We start from the raw sequence: 17030 nt of genomic DNA on the forward strand, positions 1-17030 counted from the left end.
AGTGGAAGGGAATCTGTTGATCTTGATCTACAAGAAGAATTAGATAAATGTGTTTACAATGTATTAATAAACATCAGAGTGACTCCTTAGAGGGTTTTCTGACATATGATGAAGTATCAAATTCTTAAAACTTATGAAAAATGATAAAAGTTAAAACATTTTTTTAATTGTCATGGGGGATACTAGATTTAAACTACTTGGTGTACATTTTGATGTACATCTTAACAAAATGTGTGAGCTAAATTTTGATGAGAAACTGTTGAAAGTGAAGAAAAGCATTGGATATTGAAAAAGAAGAAAATTAACACCTAGACGGAGACTAACTGTCGTAAAGACAATTTCATTACCACTGTTTACACACTTATTTATCACCTTACCTAATCCATCAAATGCTTTTATGAAACAACTCAATGATTTATTCTCCGTCAGTTTGTATGGGATGGACAACCTAAGATAAAAAGTACCGTATTTGTGAAAGATTTTACAGAAGGTGGTATAACACTGATAGATGTAGCGAGTTATATGTATAGTTTAAAAGTAAAATGGCTTAAAATTTATATTGTACATAATGAAAGTAAATGTTTTAAAGTGATGAAGAGTTTATTTGATGTTGATAAGATGTTTAAATGTGGTAAAATGTATTGTGAAAAAAAAATGCCAAAAATTGTCAAATGTATTTTGGATGTTGTAAAAGCATATATGTTATATATAGATAAAATATGTATAGGCACTGTAAAACCATTTTTGAATATGCCATTATTCTATTACCATGACTTAAAATAAAAAACTATGTATTTATGCATGCATTTTTATTAAGGGGTTACACTACGTAAAATACTTATTTGATTTGGTAAAATGTATGATCTAAGTGCTTTAGAATTAATTGTTGGCAAAAAATTTAACTTTTTACATTACAATGGACTTACATCTGCAATAGATTCATATATGAAGAAAAAGAGCATTATGTTAAGAGACATTGACATTGCTCTTTGCAAAAATCCATGTATAAATTGTTATTTATATCCTATATTGGTAAAACAGGACCTCAATAGATTTCTTTACAACACGTTTATTAAAAACACTGAAAAACCAACTAGCCAACAAAAGTGGGTAATGTTACTATATGAAAATATCAATATTAAATGGAAAGTTGCATAAAGCTATGTGTTTTATTGCACAAGAGATTCCTTATGCAATGGTTACAAACAAGAATAGTTCACAGAATACTTTCAACAAAGTCGTTGCTATATAAAATGAAATTAGTTGATGATAACCTTTGTTCTTTTTGTGAAAGCAGTGAATAAACTCTGCTCCATCTTTTGTGGGATTGTAATAAAATACAGCCTTTGCTACAACATATTTTACAAAAAGTGTATTCCATTGATCCAAATATTGTCATAAATAGTATGTTTGTTTTGCAATTATTTATACTTGAATAGTTCAATATTAAGCATACAAATGAAAATGTGTGATATACTTGCATGTTGTTTTTTTATCTTTTCTTTTTTGCTTTTAGTTTATAATCATGGATAATTGTACAGTGTTTAAAACGATACAATAGAACACGTGTGAATGTAACTTTGCATGTTTGTTTATGCTGTTGTACCTACTGTTTTAAAGATATACGATCGGTTTGGTTAAATGAATACGATCTGTATGATTTAAGGTATACGATCGGTATGGTTAAAGGTATACCATCGGTATGTTTAAGGTATAGCATCGGTATGGTTTATGGTATACGATCGATTTAATTTATGGTATACGATCGATATGGTCTAAGGAATACGCTCGGTATGGTTTAAGGCATACGAACGGTATGGTTTAAGGTTTACGATCGGTATAGCTTAATTATACAATTGGTTTGGTTTACGGTTTACGATCGGTATGGTTTAAGGTAAACGATCGGTTTGGTTTGAGGCAAACTATCGGTATGGTTTAAGGTATACAATCGGTATGGGTTAAGGTATATGATCGGTTTTATTTAAGGTGTACAATCATATCGATATGGTTTAAGGTATACGATCAGAATGGTTTAATGTATACGATCGGTGTGGTTTATGGTATACGATCGGTTTGGTTTAAGGTATACAATTGGTTTGGTTTATGGTATACAATCGGTTTGGTTAATGGTTTACGATCGGTATGGTTTATGGTTTACGATTTTTATGGTTTAAGATATACGATCGGTATGATTTAAGATATACGATCGGTATGGTTTAAGGCATACGATCGGTATTGTTTAAGGTATTCGATCGGTATGGGCGTTGGTATATGATCGCTATGGTTTAAGGTATACGATCGCTATGATTTAAGATATACCACCGGTATGCTTCAAGGTTTACGGTCGGATGGGTATAAGGCATACTATCGGTATGGTTTAAATTACGATCGGTATGGTCTAAGGTAAACGATCGGTTTTGTTTTAGGCATACGATCGGTATGGTTTAAGGTAAACGATCGGTATTGTTTGAGGTATATGATCGATTTTGTTTAAGGTATACCATCGATATTGTTTAAGGTATCCGATCAGAATGGTTAAATGTATACGATCGGTGTGGTTAATGATATACAATCGGTATGGTTTAAGGTGTACAATTGGTTTGGTTTATGGTATACCATCGGTTTGGTTTATGGTTTACGATCGGTATAATTTATTGTTTACGATCGGTATGGTTTAAGGTATACGATCGGTATGGTTTAAGGTATACGATCGGTATGGTTTAAGGTATACGATCGGTATGGTTTAGGTATACGATCGGTATGGTTTTAAGTATACGACTGGTTGGGTTTATAGTTTACGATCGTAATGGTTTATGGTTTACGATCGGTATGGTTTATGTTATTCGATCGGTATGGTTTAAGATATACGATCGGTATGGTTTAAGGTATACGATCGATATAGTTTAAGGTATACGATCGGTTTGGTTTAAGGTATACGATCACAAAAGGATAATAGTATGCCTCTTCAGCCTCTTAGTTATATGTGAGAAGGTTTCATGTGCTGAAAAAGAAGATACAAGACAGTATGCCTTATTCTATGTCCTATTTCAGTTCAAATAATGAGAATATATACACACTACTATGACGTTTTGATTATTTATTAAACATATTGGTAATCAACAAACAATACGATTTCTAATGAAATCAAACTACATGGGATGACTAGCCATCAAAATTTAACAATATGGCAAATGGACCAATTCGAGAGCAAGCTTCTTTGTTTGTCAGATTCCTTCAACAACTAGCTTTCGGTTAAGATTTGATTATTCATATTCATTTTTTGCGCCATGTCTTTACAGGTCAAGCATCATCTGGGCAGCCTCCAAGCTATTCTGCACCGTCATATGTAACAGTAAATGAAACTGACCAAACAAGTAAGTTAAAACACTCTTATATGTGTGATGATTATATCGTTTTTAGGTCGACTATTCGAAGAATAAGGAGAGCTATACTACTCACCATGGCGTCGGCTTCGGCGTCCCACCTAGTTTAAGGTTTTGCGTTCAAGCACACATAGGATAATATCTCAGCAACTATTTGATGTATTGCATTGAGACTTTATACAATGGTAGTCAACCACCTAACCACCTTGAATAACCAAGTTAAATAACTGTATAATGGCCCTCTATTATTAGATTGAGAAATTCTGGTTAAAAGTTTGCATATAACGACATGTATGTTAATATCTCAGCACATCATGTATTGCATTGAAATCTAATCTTACAGTGATCCATGCATGTTTCGCCAAAACCTTTCAATTCTTACACTGAAAAGCGGCGGAATAGTCGAGCGTGCTGTCTCTGTGACAGCTCTTGTTATATAACCTAAAGTTAAAGCTCCTGAATTATTTAAAGGCGCACAATAAAGGTTTAAGCAGAAAATTCAAATTATATTCAATGCATACAGATGTTTAACTTATTTGACTTTAATGATAAAATAAAAAAAAACATATGATTTTTATATAGATATTACAATAAATGAGCCTTTATAATATTTTGTTTGATTAATAGCTACGTGGCCACACATTCCTGAGTAAAAGAGCGCTAAAATATCTCTATTTGTTTAAATGTACATAAATCATACTTTTTTAACATAAAGTCTATACGTTTTTAATGCGTTAACGTTTCAACGTGTAATATGAGTTATTGAGAAACCCAAACTATTAGACTTGCCATTTCATGCCAGAATATTTTAGTCAAGTAAATTAAATATCATTTACTTAAGATAAAAAAATCCTCATTATGGTCCATAAACCACAAATATGTATGGTATATATGACAGAAAACTAACCATGAGAAGCGATCGTTGTCAACTTTGCCTGTATTAATTGGCATCCTGGCTAACACTATTTTCGTGATTGGCATTTTATCAAATATTGGGCCGAATGTTCAGGACTTCGTAAAAGTTAACAAAGTTGTTAACTTCACACTTGTTAGCTTTCAAATAGTTTACGCTCTGGAAGTTTAATTGATTCACTTGTGATCTGCATTGATAATAATTATGATAAATAAATTGATGATACTAATAAGATTTATGACGATGGTTGTATCTGCACTTTAAATTAATCATATGAACATATCAACAACTTGTTCACGTGTAAAAGTTTACAACGATGTCGTCTACCACGTTGTTTACTATAACAAAGTTCTGAAATAAATGCATATTTTAGAGCTTAGTTTAAACTAATAACTAATTGCAGCCGAGCAATTCGCTGATGCTCTACATGAATAATGAGTTCTTGTATTTCAGTTATTAAGATTGTACGTTACAATATAAGGTTTAATTTTATTTGCTTTTAAGATGAACGCATATATGTGTAAATGATTAACAAGCAAAGAATAACGGGTAAACCATACGAGTTCTACAAAAAATGTGCTTATGTTCCAGACACGACCTTATTCACATTTAGCGTGACTGACGAGGGAAAAACCATCGGGGTAGAGCCTAATGACGCTGTTACCAGAAAGTTCGTATTGGTCAGCGTATCCGTATCAAATATCGGGTGGATTGTCACTGTCATGAACATCATTCCCTTGGACAGGGACACTGTAAAGCATTTTATTTATTCAATATTAGATAGTACTATTTTAAAAATAAATAAATATGCTTATGTATTAAAGTGACACTCTTATTCAAAATCAATACATGCACATGTATCACAAACATAAATTTTGAGTGATAAACCTAAGACTACTTACTAAATAATGCATATATGGAAAATATTAATTACTGATGACATGTTTAATACCGTGTATTTAATAGCTGAAAATGCAAAAATATTGAATGATTGGTGAATGCTAAGATTTACTGTGATCTACTATCCTCTCATAAGGTAGAAATACCGTGTTTTCTACTGCTTTATTTCAAATTAAACGCAGTTTTTTTCAAAAGAACCATTGTCTTCGACATTTATCAATCCTTTTAGTAAATTAAAACAATTGTATTAACTATGGTCAATCTAATTTGGGAGTAATAGTGCTTCTTTAAGTTCAACAAAAAAATGTAAATATTTTCTAAATCTTAAAATAAGACCTCTTGAATTCAAAGGAAGAAGTAGAAACCAGTACGTTGCAAAATATTATTGTTCTAAGAAAGTACTGTCTTTTTTTAACCTTTTAACATTATTTCTAAACTTATGAGGACATATAATGCTGGACTTTGATATTGTTTCATTTTAGGCTACTGGAGGACATAGTTCGATTGTTTTACGCTTCACGCTAAATGACGCCGATGGAAATACAGCAAGTGCTTTTGTTACATATCAGTTTAAGAAATGAACTGTACCTGTAGTTTCCATTGTTTTATTAAATAATTGACGACACTTTCAGAATAATGTGTCAAATTTATTTCGGAAAAAAACGGCATGTTGGTTTATTTCATTGTTCATTATTATATATAATTAAATTTATAATAACAAACAATGAAATAAGCCAACATGCCGTTTTATTCCGAAATAAATTATATACACAAAAACTGGAATGTTTTCAAGTATCATGATTCGTATCTTTTTATATATTGTTTTCCATTTTCTTGTGATTGATTTTTCTTTATCAACGACACAAATAAGTATGATTCATGTAGTGCTTTGTAAAAAAAGGAAAACGGATAAACTACGTTTATGTTTTCATTGAAGATTTTCTTTTAGTTACTTTTGCCGACTATAAGTGACCACCAGTCCATCAAAATGCGAAGCACAATATGTGTAATGTATGATATGCAAAAACTGCTCGCACGCACTTCGTGTATATAATGTATAATTATATTAAAGCTATAGTAGTGCTTGATAACGGAATTGTAACGTAACAGATATGAATTATTGTTTGCACAGGAATATAAGAACGTAGTAAACATCATTATATCTGTCTTAGGTTTTAAAATAACAAAAAACATGATGCGATCTTAAAAATAAATTAAACTTGAACTCTTCCAAAGCGGGCTTTCACGCTGATGAATGTCTCACTACGCGTTAAGCCCCTTTCACGTACAGCCTGCGATCTTTTTGGTGACACGGTTTAGGCATGATTGGGAAATGTGACTGAGAAAGTTGCGTTTTAAAGTTCACATATCAAATATGTGTTTTGGGAAAATTGGTCAAGGCTGTCGAAGTCCAAAACTAAGATGTTCCCACGACAGTCGTAAGATAGAGTTATAGTCGTATGTTTCACCAAGGACAATCGCAGAAAGGAACTACGTTGGTGAAACATCTCAGGACTGTCGTGGGTTTAACGTAGGACTAACGTAGGGAATGAGTGTAGCCTAAGATGACCTTAAACTCGTTCAATACTGAATTATGAGCATGTGCAAAACTCTATGACAAAGTACTTCGTCAGAAATTTCAAATGCAAAACTCCTGTGTTGCGTACGACACACATACGACTGTCCTACTAATTTCGCATGATTTTCTCTCGTTGACCTATTGTATACCAGTTGTACGACAGAGGTGGCGGGGATTTAGTTATAACTAAGTATTGTAAGTGCGCTTCCAAGTTCCAGTACAATGTTCATAATATTTTCATTTCACATTTACAGATTGTAACGAATTCTATCACACTGTACCTGACTGATGTCAATGACAATGCCCCGGTGTTCAAGGACGAACCTTATACTTGGTATCTGAAAGAGGTAATTATGGGAACTTGTAGCGTTTGTCGTGGACATATTTCGGCCAAATTTTTTTTCTAATATAGGTTTCAAGTTTCAAATCTCTTTAAAAAAACTAAACGCATATGCCATTACTTTTCATGTTTAGTACGAAAGTATGATGCCACGGCCATTCAATAATGCCAAACACAAACGTATGTTTTAAACTTACTACAACGATGAAAAAAAGTTTATGTAACAAGATATAAACGTAATGTTGCTAAGGCTCTAAACTGACTAAAGTGCTTTCATAGGTAGGCCTTTAATTGGCTGACTGAAAGCGTTAAAGAGGATGATCCCTCTGGGTGAACTGTAAAGCTTTTATTAGGAAATTGTTTAAGTTAGATTGGCCAAGGCTTAACATAAGGGCATAACAATTATTGTCCGAATATGTGGAGTATGTTAAATACAATAATGTACTATTTAAGGATATAAAAGGCAGTGCAATGAGGCATTACAAGATAAACGCAACTGACTATGACAGTAATGCCAATGGGAGAATAACATTCACAATGCAGGTAATTCACTTAAAGATATGTTTTAACTTATGGAATTTCTGAAGTATTTGTTTTTAAAAATGTAAACATACTTTAGCTTTATTCATGCCCATGATAAAACTAAATTGTAATGTCTTCTTAAGCTCTTTCTTAACATATTTTTCAATTATGACTATCGATGCAAAGCGATTTTAATGGGTTTATATGTGTGCTGCGTTTGACCAAATTATAAAACTTGACAGTTATGTAGTCGTTGTTGAACTAACCAATATTTATGTACATCGCATTTCAGCCAAAGACGCAGGTAAACTTTCAGTATTTAATTAAATGAAAAAGCAGTGCCAAAAAGTAATACCTTTTAGATTATTTTATTTGTTTCATTAATATTACGTTTCCTCAAGTGTATGCATACTTTGATAAGATTTACCTTTTAGGTTTTTACTTTATTCTGGCTTGTTGGGATAAGAGAGAACGCTAACTGGTTTAAAACCCCAGTAAATTTACAATTTACTGACCGTTCCAAGGCGGTACCTAACAATCTTTGATAAACACACCTAGTTTGTTTTTTTCAATTTATATATAGTATGAATGCACTGTGATGTTTGTGGAGTTTTGTGCTGTTGTTTTATTTTTTCTTGTTTTTTGAATTTTTATGTTCTTGTGTTCAATGTCATTGGCGTTTACCCTGTGCCATTGTCGGTTTATGTTTAAACCTTTCGCTACTGAACTTGATTCTAGTGTTCTCATATAGATATTTTTAAAATACAGAAGCTTTACTTGTATAATCATGTGTATTCCACATTGTTATATATATATATTATCTAAACATACTATAATAATGGTGATTTAACTGTTTTTATTTGGCAAATTATTAAACACATTTTAAATCTAAGAACATGCATATCTATGTTCTATATTAAGCTTCAATATTTCAATATACAAACAAACATCCCCTTACATTTCATAAGTCCACAAATTCCGCGAAGGAGTACAATGAGACATTTGCGATTAATCCCACATCCGGAATGGTCGATCAAATGAAACCACTTGACTATGAGAAAAACAGTTACTACCAGTTCACTGTTACAGCTACGGTAATGTTGAATTAACTGTTACAGCTACGGTAATGCGGAATTAACTGTTACAGCTACGGTTATGTGGAACTAATATGATAACTATTCATGAGCAGCTTTATAAAGAACGATTTAACGTAAAATACAGACCTTCACATATATTTAATGTCTATTTGTGTTTATATTGGTGTACTGCAATTATAGTTTACATTCAGTTTTTGTCTATAACATTTTTTTTCGCTATTTCATCATACGGAGTACAGTCCCTTTAAAGAAAGAAAGATAAACTGTCAGTTTCAAAAAATAATCTGTTCTTGTCTGCTGAAATTAACACAAGGCAACATCAATAATATAAACCCAAAACTCGAGAGAATCATTTTCGTTTATATAATTCCCCAGAAAAATTGTACCTTATTTCTCTGTTGATTTTGCATTTAAATCCACATTATTTTTTGTCAAATAAAATCGTTCTGCTTAAAATATATGTCATTCTAAACACTTTGTTTATAATTTAAAGGATGGAGGAAGTCCACCAAAGAGCACAACGGCCGACTTTATCATAAGGGTAGAAGATGTGCAGGACACGCCCCCTTTCTTTACAGGAATTCCTTACAGGGCTATAATTGATGAGGGAATAGTAATGGTTGGTCGGATGTTTTAACTTGCAATTATAATCATTAATCAATGCATGACATAAAGATATTTTAGAATGCATTTTGACAAACTCCCTGGGGTAACAATCCAAATACAAACAAATTGCCTCTTACCAACGAACATAGCATCTACATGTACTCGTATAACTGTTCGCATTGGTACGAGTGTACACCGTTGAGTGAATGTTGCGAGGTTAAAGGTGCACAATATAGGTCGATACAAATTTCCATTTTGTAATGTATTATAATAATCAACTCATTTGACTTCAAGAATCAAAAAAGCAAAACGTATTATGTGTGTACATGTCAGAAAATAGCCTTTATAAATGGATTTTTTATCAATTTCCATTTGCATTCGGCTCTTGCAATGTATTCTCCACATGTGAACATAATTAGTATGCTGAAATTTTCGCGTTGGACAAAGGCAATGGAATATTTTATTGTTTTTCTTGTCTTCTTTTCCAGGGTTCAAATGTCCTCACAGTCAACGCCCAAGACGGTGACCCCGGGGTTTCCAATAATGTTAACTACACAATTGAAGCAAATGGTTAAACATATTATTAAAACCGGTTTGCTATTTAAGCCTGAGGACAGAGCATTTTTTAATACGTTAGATTCCATTGTATTATTTAACAATTCATTCAAAAATTGTCAACTTCATTTGATTATCTATGCGGTTGCAGTTGGATAACATGACAATAAATGCAATTGACACATTTCTAAAGAATAAATTGTTATAGATTTTTTTGTTATATACAGTATGATGAAATAACAAAAAAAAGAGTAAATTGTCAAAACCGACATAAACTTGGTATCGATGTATACAATGCATTGATACTAACTAACTGAAGTACCACAAAGTTTACAATTAATTTATTTCTCGCAGTCTTTTCGTATTTTTCCATTCAAAAAGATTACTAGGTATGTGTACCTAGTAGAATTCATTCTTATGCGTGATTTGCTAGTCGATGATATCATATGATATTAGTTAGGAAATATCTTAAATATTCCAAACATTTAAGATAAGCTTTCGTAGCATAGTGGATACAATATTGGCCTCCAATTTTGACGACCCCGGTTCGAACCCGGTCTGCGACTCGATTTTTTACATTTTGGTATTTTTTTTACAATTATGATATCAAAGAGTAAAACATTTTATTAAATAATTGTCCTGCGATTCGTTAATGAAAACACTTTTTAGTACCAATCTGGTGTATAGTTACTTAAAGACAAATTTTTCTTTCTCTTTGTATTGAAAATTAAGAGTTCAGTTGTCAATGAGTAAACCACTAATCGGAGTCTTAAATATCTATTTGTGGTTAAGAAATTATGCAAAATGGCCTTACTCAAGAAAATGCATTTTTCTAAACATTCGATTGTTGTTAGATGCGTTTGCATACTTCCATTTCATGATTTCATGATTATATTATTATTTATTTCAGGTTTGAACAAAAATTGCTCACAATTGTTTCAAGTAAACGTGACCAGCGGAAGTGTGTCAACTGCTACAGTTGTAGATAGGGAGAGCGATGCAGTTACTAAAGTCAATGGCGAATGCAAGTTTAATATTACTGTAAGTGACCATTGATGTAGACCACTAAATTGTTTCGTTGAATTCATGCATCGTTATGTATAAATATGTGCAATGTTGTTTATGGTGTTCATACATTGTTTTGATGTCATTTGTACAAGTAGGCAAGGAATATGATGCTACAAACAAGCTGCCTTCTGTGTCTGTTTAAGATAGGTCATGTAATAGCCGATTTCAGTGACATAAAGAACAAACAATACAAACGGCAAATACATGTACTGCATCATTTCCACTGTTTCGATCCTTTTTTTAAATAGGCTGTAAGAAAATGATACTTAAAAGTTTACAGATCATTTTTTGTTGCGAGTATACATTATCTCGATAAAATAAAAAAGTTTATTGTATAGCGGTTACCCTAACACTATAACAGACCTGGCATAGTGAGTGTGTGCAAGCCGTTTAATATTGATACGTAACCAAACTACACTACATTTGAAAACATAAATCTCAACTTACAAAGCTTTGTCAAGGTCAATTTCATATTTTGCCTAGACTACTGAGGTAGAGAGTTCGAATGAAAAACAGTATGGAAATATCACCGCAACAACCGAAGTTACAGTTACTATAAAAGATGTCGATGATAACGTTCCAACGTTCAGTCCCAACCAAGCCATAACTGGTAATCTAACAGAAAACTCAGCGGAAGGAATTCCTATAACACTTTCAAGGAATCTACGTGTGATCGATAAAGATTATGTAAGTTGATATCATTATTCTACATGTGAGCTTTTACCATCTGTTTTATACATGTTTAGTGAAGCTGGTTGTCTTCAACGCCTATTCGATTTAAAATATTTTATTTTTATCTGTGACGTTTTTATTCTATATTTATATTGTGTTTGTGTGCCGAAGCTTTTATAAGTTAATATTTTATTCTTCTTTGAAAAAAATGTGCTTCTGTTTTAGGGAGATAATGCAAAAATGTGCGTACAAGTGTTAAATGCTAACGGAGCAAATAGTACAGATTTTCATGCGATACCTAAGGAAATCCAAGGAGACGGTAATATAAATCTTCTAGTTGCCACAGGCGCGAATAAAACTCTTCTTGATTACGAACGAACAAAAAAGGTTTATCTTAAAGTGAGTAGTTATTAATAATATAAACTGTATTAATCAATATAATACAAAGAGAAGTAAGAATACTTCCTGACAACGGTTGTTATGTAGTGTACAGTTCTCAAAGCTTAAAGGCCTATTTTGTAATGTTACGAAGCTTTCCATGCGGAACGAATGAATTGCAATGTGGAAGGTCATTTTGTTGCATATCTTTTATCATTAATAATAAATACTTATATCTGAATTGTATTATATCAAAAAGTATCCTATCTAGTTGTTTAACTACTCTGCATTGTTATACTGTTCAAGCATTTGTTTTGATTTACTTATTACATGTTTTGCTATTTGAGAACAACATAAAATTTACTGTACTTATATAGATAACAGAGTGTAAGGTTGTTTTCTTTTTTTTAATAACCAGTAAATGAACTTCACCAATATAAAAAGAAAGACTAGCCAGATATGTAAAGTTAATTTGGGACCATAATGCAATTGTTTCTTTCACGTTCACGCGAGATCCATTATTATCTTTTTTTAAGGTGAAGGTCACTGAATGTCGCAACTGCAGTAGATCAGTAGAAACATGGTTGAATGTAACAATACTTGATGCGAACGATAATGATCCCAAATTCACCACTAATAAGACCTATAAATTTTGGGTGAACGAAAATTCCCGCAACAACACATTGGTTGGCAACGTTTCGGTATGTGAGATTACGTTGTACGTTTCATTTTTTTAATTCAATAATTAGAAAACATAATATTTAATAGCATTATTGAAAAAAATATATATATTAAGAGATTGTGTGACTACGATCATACTAAATACTAAATATACAAAAAAAGCCACTTCTGAGTTGCGTCTTTCGTGTTGATCTACTCCTATGATTGGTATGGCAAATCAGTCTAGATCCACTAGTCCTGCTGTGATTTTACTTATATTACTTATTCTGGCATATGTATGTAACTGCCAGTATTCCTACATTCGCCTAGCCAATGACATATTCATAAAAGCATGACATAAAGTATTTATTTATAAACATGTTATTTCACTTATGGTACAGGCGACAGATGAGGATGACGATGGAAATGGAAATTTAACTTATAGCTTAGCAGGAGGAATGAACAAGTAAGTATCCTGGTTTTGGTTTCAATAGAACGATGCAAACTACAGGAACAAGCCCAGTAACCTTAAAATAACCAAAGGTCCTATCTAAAGCGACACTCTTACTCAGAATCAATACAAACACATGCATAGCAAACATAAATTTTGAGGGATAAACTTGTATCAACTATTTAGCATTTAACTATCACACAGGTTTCGAATTGACCCGGACGATGGACACATATACACAAATTGCATTGCAAGTGCTTTGAATCGCGAGTTGTTAGACACCTACTATATGAGTCTAACAGTGGAGGATTCCGGTCATAGGCGGAGCACAGCGCAGCTTATTGTATGCCTGAATGATGAGAATGACGAAAGACCGAAGTTTTTCCAGGATACATATTATGTTACATTGGTGGAAAACGACGAAAAATACATTAACAAGTCATTTGTCACTGTTAGAGTATGTAGTTTCTATATGTAATGCTATATTTTCAAGATGGTCGTGTTCATAAGCTTGGATTGTATACCCTCTCAAAAAAGAACACTCGTACATCAATCTATAATATAATTCATCTCGCATTTGCAATGTTATTTTATCACAAAATATATATATTACATTTTATATCTTATAATTTGTAATAGCTTTATACCACATTAATTTATTAATTTAAATATATCACACGTACAATTATTCATTTTCAGGCGAAGGACAACGATCAAATCAACTCGTCAAATAGTAATATATCATATTGCATTTTAACAGCATCTGACAAAAACTTTGTCAAAAATTTTAATGTCAATGATCAAACTGGGAATATCTCGCTGAATCATGCCATAGACTTTGAGAATATTACTAATAGTACAGAGCCTGGGCTTATTGTTTTAACCATTCAGGCAACTGACCATGGCAACCCATCATTAAATTCTACAGCGACCGTGAGGATCATTGTACAGGTAAATCTAACTTTACAGTTTTGTAAAGCCTAAAGGTTGTGTTTGTTCGTATTAACTATCACATTAACAAAGTGCAATAAAAGCTATTGGCATCGTCTTTTTCTATAGGGAGTTGTATATGCCTCAAAGTTTAAAGACATTTTGTTCAAACCAATATTAATTGTACGCTGTAAGTATTGTTTTGCTGCAAACTGTTAGTACATGGTATAAAAAGACAAAAACAACTTGTTATAAGTAGTTGGTGCTCTATAATTATACTGTAACAATATTGTAATACATGCTTTGATACTCCAATATAATTGTTTCATTTTTTATTTACTTTGTATGCAGGATGTAAATGATTTCTATCCGATATTTGAGAAAGACCACTATGGCGCCTCAGTCCATGAAAACGAAAGTTCCACTCTTCAAAAAGGTACGTTACCTCGACATTAAGTGTTCTAAAGTGTCTATAAAGTAACCTATGTTGATGCGAATGTATTTTGTAGTGTTTCATTGCCGCTGTTTTGTTTTGGATTTTTTAAACAAAACCAGACAATGACATTTTAATTTGTAATATAAGAGGTGAAGAACGAATTACACTTCATTTACAGAGCAAAGTTGTCAAAATGTCAGTATATAAGTCTTCATATTTTGAAAATATTTATTTAAATCCAAAAAAAAAGAAATCCATGTGTGTATACCACGTTTCAAATAACGTCATAAATGCTTCGTCGGAAGGTAATATTTTGCTTTGAATGAAGACTTTAAACGAGGATAAGATTTCTTCACTATTTCAATGAAATATAGCACAATCTAAGTCGCTTACGTAGCCCCGCCTTAGGGGCATTACAAAAGTGTATTTGGGAATTAATTTTTTTTAAACATTTTTACAAACTCTTCAACATAACCGCCGCCTAAAATAACAGTTTCAAAATGTTATTTTGGAAACAAGGCTGTTGATATGTTTGAGGAAACAAATCACATTATCAAACTTAATCAGGTTATAAAACGGCGGCGTAAATTGTCCTTTGTTTCATTTAAAATAAAGAAAGAAAATTAAGAAAAATAACACATTTTCTTGTTTGAAATCTGCCTTCGTAGCGAAATGATGCCTTCAGACGACGCATTGAAGACGTTATTTATTACGTGGTATGTCTAAACTGGAAATGTGTCTTCCAGAAGTATAGTTATGTTTCCACTATCCACTATATATAAGACTACCCTTAAAAAGTCTAATTTTACTTTTTATGTCAATAGCGAAAACAAAAATATTAATGAAATGCGCCTCAAATGCACCTTTTCAGACAAGAAATTGTTTAGAATTTATTTGAAGAGAAACCCCAAACCACCGGGCAAACATTTAAGTAATAGTTGTGCCGATGACCGATTATAATCGACAATTGATCGGAAAGGCCTACGTCGGCGACAATCGATATTGAAATTTGAAAAATCGATTATAGAAACAAGAAACGTAACCGCTACCGACTTATTTTCTTTTTCAAGATAAAGCTACTTAATGTTGAAATGTGAAGGTGTTACTATGTTTAGTTAACTGGTCATATTTTTATCAAGTCAGTAAGACACTACGGTACCTTATTATAGGTTTTGTACTTAAACTGCTAAAATACTTCTCTTCGTTGTGGTATAAAAGTGCTTTATAAATCGTGTTACCGTTTACTCCTTACCAAATAAAAAAAATAGTTTTCTCAGTTTTTTGAAAGAAAAAAAATGTTATTGTTAAACATACAGAATATTCATCTGCTTATTGTACTTGTTACTGACTGATTTTAAAAAGAAATTGATAGCTTTCTCTGTGTTTATTTTACACATGTATTCAATACTAAATGTAAGACAAAAATAGAGCATGTGATCTCATTTTCTGTACTAGTAACGTTTAAACACTAAAAGAAAGGTGCGTTCTGAATAAATAATGTAGTTTATACAAATAAATGTTCAAACATTATTGTAAGGGAACACTGGTGCATGTACTGTATCTGTATGCCTTAAATATGATGACCAAAGATAAATAAATTGCTTAATAATCGATCATTGATCGGTTTCATGAACCGATTATTGATATTATTTATCATATATTGATATGTCCGATTCCTAACACTAATTTGTGTCATTTACATTTCGGTTTTGATGGAGAGGCGCAAGACAAAAACGGTTGCAACCTAAGTTACGCCAGTTCAATTTTTAATTCTGGATCCGCTCCTTCTGTTTGATCAAAAACTTATCTTGAGTTAATTGACAGAAACTCCATTGGCTGAGCGCTTATAACAGTCTTGCAGTTGTATAAGGCACATATACAACCACTGTGGTATTCACGAAGAATAAGCAAATGTTAGCGCTGTGTTTACATCAGATTGCAGAATATCTATTATGATGCCGATCGGTATTTTACTGGCCTTAAAGTGATATCATCATGTCTACCTATTTGTTTGATTTGTGTGGTTAATAGAATTTTAAAATTATTTTTTGCAGAGGAATTCGTTACATCTGTGCACGCTTCTGATGGCGACGGTACGGAGAGAAATAGGGGGATAAACTACTTCATTGAGTCTGGGTCTTTCGGAAAATTCAGAATAGACCCAAAGTCTGGGAAGATTTCAGTGCAAATTGACGCAATACTTGATTACGAGCAAGTGAGAAACTATAGGCTAACTGTAATGGCAATTGACCAAGGCAGTCCTGCACTGAATAGCACTTGTACCGTTGATATCGATATTATAGACGTTAACGACGTGGCACCGAAGTTTTTTAAACCATCATGTAAAGCGGGTGTAACAGAAAATACAACAAGTGACAATTTTATAACAGATTGCACAGCGTATGATCGTGATTTAGATAGTGATCTTGTTTACAACATTTCCAGTATTGATGCATTCGATGAAACTGGCAATAAAGTTAACAGCAATCCGATTTGGGTAAACATGCATGCCTAATATTCACTAATTGGCCTATATATAA

The 17030-nt window shown here is 32.4% G+C and overlaps 1 protein-coding gene across 1 annotated transcript; it reads left to right on the top strand.

Moving 5' to 3' along the window:
- Window positions 1-4820: 4820 nt before the first annotated feature.
- Window positions 4821-16907, top strand: LOC128215911 (cadherin EGF LAG seven-pass G-type receptor 2-like). Its single transcript, XM_052922515.1, has 15 exons — window positions 4821-5048; window positions 7030-7122; window positions 7569-7658; window positions 8606-8731; window positions 9228-9353; window positions 9829-9910; window positions 10806-10936; window positions 11447-11650; window positions 11861-12034; window positions 13075-13139; window positions 13329-13581; window positions 13824-14075; window positions 14406-14490; window positions 16545-16705; window positions 16881-16907. Exons 1-15 carry the CDS (start codon window positions 4821-4823, stop codon window positions 16905-16907), a joined length of 2097 nt encoding a protein of 698 aa, XP_052778475.1.
- The last annotated feature ends 123 nt before the right edge of the window (window positions 16908-17030 follow it).

Source organism: Mya arenaria, chromosome 14, assembly GCF_026914265.1.
Source record: "Mya arenaria isolate MELC-2E11 chromosome 14, ASM2691426v1".
Classification (NCBI taxonomy): Eukaryota; Metazoa; Mollusca; class Bivalvia; order Myida; family Myidae; genus Mya; species Mya arenaria.